The 11645-nt window shown below is 39.5% G+C and overlaps 1 protein-coding gene and 2 pseudogenes across 1 annotated transcript; all 3 read left to right on the top strand.

The window, feature by feature from the left end:
• The first annotated feature begins 453 nt into the window (after nucleotides 1-453).
• pcdh2ab1 (protocadherin 2 alpha b 1) lies at nucleotides 454-3797 on the top strand. The gene is made up of 2 exons (XM_056472904.1): nucleotides 454-2835; nucleotides 3780-3797. The coding sequence occupies exons 1-2, from the start codon at nucleotides 454-456 to the stop codon at nucleotides 3795-3797; spliced, it is 2400 nt and encodes a 799-aa protein (XP_056328879.1).
• A 1121-nt stretch (nucleotides 3798-4918) lies between these two features.
• LOC130240358 (protocadherin alpha-8-like) lies at nucleotides 4919-7370 on the top strand (annotated as a pseudogene).
• Nucleotides 7371-8737: 1367 nt separating this feature from the next.
• On the top strand, nucleotides 8738-11248 carry LOC130240355 (protocadherin alpha-3-like; annotated as a pseudogene).
• The last annotated feature ends 397 nt before the right edge of the window (nucleotides 11249-11645 follow it).

The raw sequence follows: 11645 nt of genomic DNA, 5'->3' as shown, positions 1-11645 counted from the left end.
GTAGAATATATCAGTGTGGGTTCTTCACACTGTGTCTCAGAGAATAATTCACTGCAGTTCCTGTGATGGCCACTGCGTGTCACTCTTGTTCCACTAGCTGTGTTTAAAAGGTGTGTCTGTCTTCCTCCTCTTCATGACCAACCCCCCTTTCTCTCTCTCTCTCTCTCTCGTTCTCTCTCCCTCTCCTTCATGTGTCTCCTTTATTAAACCACTTCACTATAGCACGTCAGATTCAGCAGGCAAACACATCTAGCAATTTATGGAATATCACATCCGGGTTTGGACTAATTTTGAGGATTTTCTTTTTAACGGATGCATAAATTTCTCGTATTTATAATGTTTGGATTTACTCCGGCTTTCTCCTGAAGATAGAAAAGGTTTGGCTGTTTTCTTTTGTCTCTTGACCACAATGGATCTGTATTCAGGATCGTAGTGTACCCTAAATAAGCAAACATGTTTATATCTACACAAGGGAATATAATCGTGTGCTTTTCATTGGCTTTGACCTGCTATCTCCTGAAGACTGTAACAGGACAGATCTCATACAACGTGCTGGAAGAGGTGAAACAGGGAACCACGGTGGGTAATATAGCTAAAGACATTAACCTCTCAGTTAAAGAGCTGCAATCCAGGGGCTTTCGCATCGTGTCAGGCTCTAAAAAGCAGTATTTTAGCGTGAATTTAGATACTGGGGCTTTGCAGGTGAATGAAAGGATTGATCGAGAAGAGCTTTGCGCAGGCTCAGTCGCATGCTCTGTTAATCTGGAAGCAGTGGTGAACAGTCCTCTGCAGCTCTATCGGGTGAGAATCAACATTCTGGATATTAACGACAACTCTCCAGCGTTTCCTACGAGCTCTGTCGTGATTAACGTTAGTGAAAGCACCGCGCCCGGTGTGCGCTTTCCACTGGAGAGTGCGCATGATGCTGACATCGGAGTGAATTCAATTAAAACCTGCAAGCTAACCACTAATGATTACTTCATTTTAGATGTACAAACTCATACTGATAAGACGATATCGGCAGAGTTAGTCCTTCAGAAGGCTTTAGACCGAGAGAAGACTCCTCGGCTCGAGTTTACAGTGACTGCGTTGGATGGTGGATCGCCTGCTCGGACAGGAACTGTAATGATCGAAGTGAATGTGTTAGATATCAATGACCATGCTCCGGTTTTTAGTAAAACTCTATATAAAGTGTCCATAGCTGAGAATGCACCAGTTGGCACCACAGTAGCCAGATTACAAGCTCGAGATCTTGACGAAGGACTGAACGCGGTGATCGTTTACTCTTTTGTCGATCGAACGCCTCGGAATATCATGGAGAGGTTTGAAATTGATGCACAGAGTGGAGATGTGAAAATCAAAGGGGATATTGATTATGAGGAGAATACGGCTTTTGAGATCAGAGTTCAAGCTATTGATAAAGGTCCGGTGACTATGTCGGGTCATACTAAGCTTCTAATTGAAGTCCTTGATGTTAATGATAATCCCCCAGACGTTACTGTAACATCACTTCTGAGCCCGGTGGAGGAAAATGCAGGGAGAGGAACAGTAATCGCGTTAATGACTGTATCAGATCCAGACTCTGGTAAAAACGGAGCCGTGCGTGTTCGTCTTTCTGGATTCAATCCATTTAAATTACAGTCGTCCTTCCAGAATTATTATTCGTTAGTTTTAGATGGCGTATTAGATCGGGAAAGTGTTACAGAGTATAACGTTACAGTAATTGCTGAAGATGAAGGGTCACCTTCAATGTCTAGAGTTAAAATAATACAAGTGGAGGTCTCTGATGTGAATGACAATGCGCCTCGCTTCGCAAGTAGTGTTGAGTATGCGTATCTGCGAGAAAATAGCAAAGTGGGGACTGTTATAATCACACTGACAGCATCTGATGCTGATATCAGAGACAATGCACATGTAACATATTCTTTACTTCAGAGTTCAGTTGGTGGTACACCTGTTTCAGCACTTCTGAAAGTGAACTCGCTGACTGGAGAGATCGAGAGCATGCAGTCGTTTAACTATGAGGAGATCAAAACATTTGAGTTTAAAGTTCAGGCCACAGACTCTGGTGTTCCTCCGCTCAGCAGTGACGTGACTGTAAATGTTTTTGTCCTGGATGAGAATGACAACAGTCCCGCGATTCTCGCGCCCTATTCCGAGCTCGGTTCCGTTAACAACGAGAACATTCCCTATTCTGCTGACGCGGGCTACTTTGTGGCCAAGATCAGGGCTGTAGATGCAGATTCTGGTTACAATGCGCTGTTGTCCTACCACATCTCTGAGCCCAAAGGAAACAATCTGTTCCGAATCGGAACCAGCAGCGGGGAGATCAGAACTAAGAGGAGAATGAGTGACAATGACCTGAAAACTCACCCGCTGGTCATTTTGGTTTCTGATAACGGAGAGCCCTCACTGTCAGCGACTGTGTCTATTGATGCTGTGGTTGTTGAAAGCGGAAGTGACGTCAAGACTCCATTCAGACACGCGCCGGTAAAGGAGGAGAGTTTCTCGGATTTAAATCTGTATCTGCTGATCGCCATTGTGAGTGTGTCCGTCATCTTTTTACTGAGCCTCATCAGTTTGATAGCTGTAAAATGCCACAGGACAGACAGCAGTTTGGGCAGGTACAGCGCCCCGATGATCACCACACACCCTGACGGGAGCTGGTCTTACTCCAAATCTACTCAGCAGTATGACGTGTGTTTTAGCTCAGACACACTGAAGAGTGACGTAGTGGTTTTCCCTGCGCCATTTCCGCCTGCAGATGCAGAACTGATCAGTATTAATGGAGGAGACACTTTCACCAGAACACAAACACTGCCTAATAAAGAGAAGGTAAGACCATTTCCTGAAGTGCAGATATTTGTAGTTTTCAATGTATTTTTAACCAGTCTACAATTCAGTTGTTGCTCACATTTGATGTTATAAGCTTAGTAAACTTATTTATGTTCAATAATATAATTATTCTAGGGTGTTTTTAAGTTCACCTCTTGTGCTTTAAATATTTGCTGGTATTTCGCAGTGATCCACTGTATCAGCTCATTATTTTGTGATGTTGAAAGTTTGCTCAATATTTTTCTTGTAAAAAAATTTAAATACGGGCGGCACAGTGGGTAGCACAATCACCTCACAGCAAGAAGGTTGCTGGTTCGAGCCTTGGCAGGTTCAGTTGGCAGTTCTGTGTGGAGTTTGCATGTTCTCCCTGTTTAGGAGTGCTCCAGTTTCCCCCCTAAGTCCAAAGACATGTGGTACAGGTGAATTGGGAAAGCTAAATTGTCCATAGTGCATGTGTATGAATGAGAGTGTATGGGTGTTTCCCAGTTCTGAGTTGCAGCTGGAAGCACATCCGCTGTCTAAAACATATGCTGGATAAATTGGCCCCTGATTAATAAAGGAACTTGGTTGAAAAGAAAATAAATGAATGAATTAAAAATTAAAATAATATATATTTTTAGGGGGGGTGGTGGTGCAGTGGCACAGTAGGTAGTGCTGTCGCCTCACAGCAAGAAGGTTGCTGGTTCGAACCTCGGCTGGGTCAGTTGGCATTTCTGTGTGTAGTTTGCATGTTCACCCTGCGTTAGCATGTGAATGAGTATGTGTGGATGTTTCTCAGAAATGGGTTGCAGCTAGAAGGGCATCCGCTGCGTAAAACGTGCTGGATAAGTTGGCAGTTCATTCCGCTGTGGCGACCACGGATTAATAAGGGAACTAAGCCTAAAAGAAAATGAATTAATTAATGTTTTTTGGTGTCCTTGTTACAGTAAATATTTATGTATCAGGCTACTATACAGGGTTAGGATGAGGGATAGTTATAAGCTTAGTTGCTTGTAATTATGAACAATTTATTGTTATCATCATAGTAAGGAAATGGGACTTGTGTGATAAGTCTACCATGATATAATACATTTGACTTTATTTAAATTATCATAATAATAATAATAATAATAATAATAATAATAATATTAACAATAACAATAATAATAATAATTATTATTATTATTTTAATTATTATTTATCATTATTATTATTATTATTGTTAATGTTATTATTATTATTATTATTATTATTATTATCATTATTATTATTATCATTATTATTATTATTATCATTATTATTATTATCATTATTATTATTATTATTATTATCATTATTATCATTATTATTATTATTATCATTATTATTATTATTATTATTATTATTATTATTATCATTATTATTATTATTATCATTATCATTATCATTATCATTATTATTATCATTATTATTATTATTATTATTATTATTATTATCATCATCATTATTATTATTTTTATTATTATTACTATTATTATTATTATTATTATTATTATTATTATTATTATCATCATCATTATTATTATTATCATTATTATTATTATTATTATTATTATTATTATTATTATTATCATTATTATTATTATTATTATTATTTTTTATTATCATTATTATTATTATTATTATTATTATTATTATTATTATTAATAATAATAATAATAATGTAAGACCTTCATTGACCATATAGGTATAACCATTATTTGTGTTTGTGTCATTATTCATATTTGATCGATGTGCAGACTTTTAATTTGTTTGCACTGTATCTTGGTTTTATGTGATGGTTTTTGGGTACTTTCGTCCCTTTTATCAATATTCCGTTGCTTTGTTTTCAATATTATCACTTTAAAACGTGTATTTCTAAGCTTCGAGAGTAGACAATGTTGTACAGTTTAATATACAGCATGTTCTCCACAAGATGTCACTGGCAACCCATGTAAGTTTATTTTTTTCATTATGAAGCTCCTCCTTTATGGGCAGGGATCTTGGTCTAGTAAGAGGTCTTTGTTCGTGTGTTCAATCCGCCTTAGAGTTGCTTTCTCGGTGTCTTTGCAGTAGCATAAAGCTTGTGATGGAATATATCAGTTATTTGTTCCTTCTTATAAGCCAGAATTTCTAATTGGAGCAAGCATGGACATAACAGATGATCGCTGGAGGTTTTATTGGATATGTATTGGAATTTTCTTAACAAACTGGAATTACGCAGACGGACAGATCGTTTATTCTGTGCCGGAGGAGGTGAACACTGGGACCACGGTAGGAAATTTAGCAAAGGATCTACATTTGAATGTACAAGACCTCGAGAGGAGAGGATTTCAGATCGTTTCGGGGCCTAATAAGCAATATTTTGATCTGCATGCGAGGAATGGGGTTCTCTTTGTTAGAGAGCGAATAGACAGAGAGCAACTGTGCGGTCGGAGCTCCAAATGTGCTTTAGAGTTGGAGGCCATTGTTAGTGCGCCAATGAGCATATATAGATTTGAGGTGAATATTTTAGATGTTAACGACAACGCACCGACCTTTCGCACCTCAAAACTTTTTCTTAATATTTCTGAACAGACATATCCTGGGCAGAGATTTACATTACCGAGTGCATTCGATCTCGATGCTGGCGCAAATTCAATTAAAAGCTACAAGCTGAGTCCGAATGAGCATTTCTCTCTGGATGTGCAGAGCGCAGGAGAACAGAGTGTGTCTGCTGAATTAGTGCTGCAGAAAGCTTTAGATCGAGAGAAACAGCCGGTGATCCAGCTCACACTGACTGCTGTAGATGGAGGAAAACCTCCAATGACTGGTACTACTCAGATTATTGTAAATGTAGTAGATGTAAATGACAATATCCCCGTCTTCGACAAGCCACTTTATAAAGCGCGAATAACGGAGAATTCAGCCATTGGGGCTTCTGTGATCACTGTGAGCGCAAAAGATGCAGACGAGGGTCTTAATGGCGAAGTCTTATACTCGTTTATAAATCATGATAATGAAAACAGCATAAACGCGTTTTCAATTGACCCAAATACTGGTGAAATAACAGTCAAAGGCCCTATAGATTACGAACAAAATGCTGCAATTGAGATTCGTGTACAGGCCGAGGATACAGGACAAAATCCACGAGCATCCCATTGTAAAGTTTTAATCGAAATAATTGATTTAAATGATAACATACCAGAAATAAGCATCATGTCTTTGGTTAATGAAGTGAGAGAGGATTCGGCTCCTGGTACAATGGTGGGATTAATTACAGTAAAAGATGGAGATGATGGTAAAAATGGCGTTGTGCATCTACAAATACGCGACTCGGTGCAGTTTAGGTTAGAAAACACTTACAAAAATAGATTTTCGCTTGTGGTGAACGGTCCTCTAGACAGAGAGCGCGCGTCTGAGTATAATGTGACAATCAGCGCTACTGATGAAGGGACTCCGCCTCTCTCTAGCACCAGTGTCATTGCTGTACACGTTTCTGATGTCAATGACAACGCGCCGCGCTTTCCAGAGCCCGTCATTAATGTTTATGTGAAAGAGAACAGTCAGATTGGAGCTGTTATTCATACAGTATCTGCTGTTGATCCTGATGTAGGTGATAATGCCAGAATAACATATTCTTTACTAGAAAGCTCTAAAAGCGGCCCGGTAACATCCATGATCAACATAAACTCTGACACTGGAGATCTCCACAGTTTACAGTCGTTTAACTATGAGGAGATCAAACATTTGAGTTTAAAGTTCAGGCCACAGACTCTGGTGTTCCTCCGCTCAGCAGTAACGTGACTGTAAATGTTTTTGTCCTGGATGAGAATGACAACAGTCCCGCGATTCTCGCGCCCTATTCCGAGCTCGGTTCCGTTAACACCGAGAACATTCCCTATTCTGCTGACGCGGGCTACTTTGTGGCCAAGATCAGGGCTGTAGATGCAGATTCTGGTTACAATGCGCTGTTGTCCTACCACATCTCTGAGCCCAAAGGAAACAATCTGTTCCGAATCGGAACCAGCAGCGGGGAGATCAGGACTAAGAGGAGAATGAGTGACAATGACCTGAAAACTCACCCGCTGGTCATTTTGGTTTCTGATAACGGAGAGCCCTCACTGTCAGCGACTGTGTCTATTGATGCTGTGGTCGTTGAAAGCGGAAGTGACGTCAAGACTCCATTCAGACACGCGCCGGTAAAGGAGGAGAGTTTCTCGGATTTAAATCTGTATCTGCTGATCGCCATTGTGAGTGTGTCCGTCATCTTTTTACTGAGCCTCATCAGTTTGATAGCTGTAAAATGCCACAGGACAGACAGCAGTTTGGGCAGGTACAGCGCCCCGATGATCACCACACACCCTGACGGGAGCTGGTCTTACTCCAAATCTACTCAGCAGTATGACGTGTGTTTTAGCTCAGACACACTGAAGAGTGACGTAGTGGTTTTCCCTGCGCCATTTCCGCCTGCAGATGCAGAACTGATCAGTATTAATGGAGGAGACACTTTTACCAGAACACAAACACTGCCTAATAAAGAGAAGGTAAGAATGTAAACGTTTTCATTGAAATATTTTGCTTTCGTTTAGTAAAAGTACTGAATTTCTAGTGTTTCTTCTATTTCGTTGGCAATGATTAAAAGTGTTTTTGTAAATATGCAGACTTATGCAATGTATTTAAATCAACAACCTTCGTCGGAACTATCCATGGTTCTGAATGCGAACTGTGATCTTTCGTGTCTAAATTTCTGCCTGTGCTGTTACTATTTTTTGTTTAGTATTTTTTTTTTTTGTGGTTAAAAAAAAATCTAATTAATTTCAAACCAAAATATTGTAAACTTTATATAGTTGAAGAGACAATTACAAATTATTAGTGCACTTGTAAAATTGTACCTCTTTTTTCAAACATTTAAGTGATGTTAACGCAGCAAGGTATGAAGAAAGTCTTTTTTGCTTAACTTGGCAGGCATTATAATAATATTATTAATAATAATAATAATAATAATAATAATAATAATAATAATAAAACTGTTAGGGTTATTTTTGTTAGTCCCTTAAAGGATGTTTTGATTATTATTTAAGGTTTTTTGTCCAAAGATTTCCCTAGTTAATATGAATAACCTGGCTTTGAGTTGCATCTTTAGCTGAATACTGATAAATATTTTTCCTCTGGGATTTTAGCGTTTCCTCTTATTGACATTGTTAATGTTCTCAAAGCCAGAAAATGCAGTAATAATTCTGAAACTTACATTTATTTAATTGCCTTATAAAGGGTAGGAGTATTTTTCAATAAGCTTGTAGGATTAATTTATTATTTATTTATTTATTTGTATATTTTTTATAATTTTGGGTTTGGGTGGAGCTGTCCGTGGTTCTGAATATAATGACGTTTGAAATGCACACTGGTGCTGCTGATGTATCCTGTTCTTAGTAGATTTCTCCCCAATTTATTCTAAAATATGTTGTGTATTTTCAAACTTTTCTACAAAATTATTAATCTTTAATTCTTCTTCTTCGTCTTATTATTATTATTATTATTCCATGCTGCAAATTTTAATTCTGCTGTAATAAATAAACGTGCATATATATTTCTCCTGATATGAACGATGGATAAAGAACATACAAGCACAAAATAATTTGCCAAACATGCACCACATTTTCTCGCATTTTGGACACAGTGAAATATCAACGATTTCTTATGGGCTAGTATTGTTTTTTGAAGACAACTGTAATGATAAATTTGTGATATTTGACTTTGTTTTTGTTGCCTTTATAAATCCGCTTGGTGTCACTACAGACCGTATCATTTGAACTCGTCTTTCGTGTCTGGAAGCCCCTCCTGGTTTTAGTGGGGAGGGGATTTCACAGGGCTTTGTTTCAGAGAGACTGAATGAGTAACAGTGGAGGAAGGCCTCGTGTTGTATCGTCGATAAAATGGGATGTTGTTTAATATTTCTTGATTCGCGTAGATGAACTTGGATTTCTTCTTTTGCTTTGTGGATAACTGCACTGGATTCACTGGATGTCGCAATGTTGTCGACGCACAGGATGAGATCTGTCGTGGCTTGTTTTGTGCTCGTTGTTTTAGTGTGTCTCTGGGACGCGGCATCAGGGCAGCTCTCTTATTCTGTTTCAGAGGAGGTGAGTCGGGGAACATCAGTGGGAAATATCGCTAAGGATCTAAACCTGAATGTTCAGGAACTGGAGTCGCGCATGTTTCAGATTGTCACGGGATCCAAGAAAAAATATTTTGAGGTAAATCTAAAAACTGGGTTTTTATATGTAAACGAAAGAATAGACAGAGAGGAGCTTTGCGGCAAAGCGCCTAAATGTACAGTCAGTGTAGAAGCGGTTATCAACAATCCGTTGAAGCTTTATCAGATAGAAATTAATATTGTGGATGTAAACGATAATTTTCCGTCATTCAGCGAGAAATCACAAACAATAGACATTGCGGAAAGCACCCTGCCTGGAGTTAGATTCTCTTTGCATCACGCTACAGACGCAGACGTTGGGAAGAATGCCATTAATGATTACAAGCTTAGCTCGAATGAACATTTTTCTTTAGCAGTGCACAGAGGAGAGGGTGTATCTGCTGAATTAGTGCTGCAGAAAGCTTTAGATCGGGAGAAAAAGCCTGCGATTCAGCTCACACTGACCGCTGTAGACGGAGGAACACCCGCTAAAACCGGTACATCAATTATAATGGTTAAAGTTTTAGATATTAATGATAACACGCCCTTTTTTAGTAAGCCCTTGTATAAAACAACTGTTTTTGAAAATGTTGCTATTGGAACGACAATTGCTGTGCTAAATGCGACAGACATCGATGAAGGCAGTAATAGCGACATAATTTATTCTATAATTAAAAGAGATCAGAATAAAGTCCTGCAAATTTTTGATATTGATCAAACTACCGGTGTTATCACAGTCAAGGGCAATATAGATTTCGAAGAGAACAATGCATTTGAGATCCGCGCACAGGCCAGTGACAAAGGACAACCTCCGATGTCCACGCATTGTAAAGTCCTGGTGGAGGTGCTGGATATTAATGACAATGAGCCAGAGATAACCGTGACGTCACTACTCGGTACAGTGAAGGAGGACGCCAGTATTGGCACTGCTGTTGCTCTGGTCTCAGTGATCGACAGGGATGGTGGAAAAAACGGTGTGGTGAATTGCGCTGTGTCAAATAATGTACCTTTTAAACTTCAGACAAACTACAAAAATTATTATTCTCTAGTAGTAGATGGACCTCTAGACAGAGAGCGAGCATCTGAGTATAATGTGACAATCAGCGCTACTGATGAAGGGACTCCGCCTCTCTCTAGCACCAGTGTCATTGCTGTACACGTTTCTGATGTCAATGACAACGCGCCGCGCTTTCCAGAGCCCGTCATTAATGTTTATGTGAAAGAGAACAGTCAGATTGGAGCTGTTATTCATACAGTATCTGCTGTTGATCCTGATGTAGGTGATAATGCCAGAATAACATATTCTTTACTAGAAAGCTCTAAAAGCGGCCCGGTAACATCCATGATCAACATAACTCTGACACTGGAGATCTCCACAGTTTACAGTCGTTTAACTATGAGGAGATCAAAACATTTGAGTTTAAAGTTCAGGCCACAGACTCTGGTGTTCCTCCGCTCAGCAGTAACGTGACTGTAAATGTTTTTGTCCTGGATGAGAATGACAACAGTCCCGCGATTCTCGCGCCCTATTCCGAGCTCGGTTCCGTTAACACCGAGAACATTCCCTATTCTGCTGACGCGGGCTACTTTGTGGCCAAGATCAGGGCTGTAGATGCAGATTCTGGTTACAATGCGCTGTTGTCCTACCACATCTCTGAGCCCAAAGGGAACAATCTGTTCCGAATCGGAACCAGCAGCGGGGAGATCAGGACTAAGAGGAGAATGAGTGACAATGACCTGAAAACTCACCCGCTGGTCATTTTGGTTTCTGATAACGGAGAGCCCTCACTGTCAGCGACTGTGTCTATTGATGCTGTGGTTGTTGAAAGCGGAAGTGACGTCAAGATTCCATTCAGACACGCGCCGGTAAAGGAGGAGAGTTTCTCGGATTTAAATCTGTATCTGCTGATCGCCATTGTGAGTGTGTCCGTCATCTTTTTACTGAGCCTCATCAGTTTGATAGCTGTAAAATGCCACAGGACAGACAGCAGTTTGGGCAGGTACAGCGCCCCGATGATCACCACACACCCTGACGGGAGCTGGTCTTACTCCAAATCTACTCAGCAGTATGACGTGTGTTTTAGCTCAGACACACTGAAGAGTGACGTAGTGGTTTTCCCTGCGCCATTTCCGCCTGCAGATGCAGAACTGATCAGTATTAATGGAGGAGACACTTTTACCAGAACACAAACACTGCCTAATAAAGAGAAGGTAAGACATTTAGAGCCTCTGGTAAATTGATGCTATTTTATTTCATGGGTTGTTGGCTTGTTGATTCTTATTTATATTCACATTATGAGCTAAGTGTTATAGTGTTTATTTGTGTGCGCGCTACACTTAGTTTTCCCCCTAAACAGTTAGTGCTCTCCATGGTGCTGATATAGCTGTCAATAAGTTTGAAGTATATTACATGTAGCACGATATGGCTTTTTATTTTCCGAGGTATGATGTGGTAACATTGCCAAAGGCAGCGCCAATGGCTCACTGTATGCATCTCTTTGACTTCTTTGCGAAACGAAAATACTGGCGCCTCCCCTAGTCCAAACTAAATGTGCACTTATTTGAACAACTAAAATTTTCTATTGGATCTCTAATAAATATTTATATATTTTAGTGTAAAACATCATTTGTATTTATT

This window comes from Danio aesculapii, chromosome 14, assembly GCF_903798145.1.
Source record: "Danio aesculapii chromosome 14, fDanAes4.1, whole genome shotgun sequence".
Classification (NCBI taxonomy): Eukaryota; Metazoa; Chordata; class Actinopteri; order Cypriniformes; family Danionidae; genus Danio; species Danio aesculapii.
Note: the sequence above shows the minus strand (reverse complement) of the source record. Positions and strands in the feature narration are given on the sequence as shown.

What these genes read in the sequence shown, in the direction of transcription:
- pcdh2ab1 (XM_056472904.1), top strand. Translation starts at nt 454, where the DNA reads ATGTTTATATCTACACAAGGGAATATAATCGTGTGCTTTTCATTGGCT.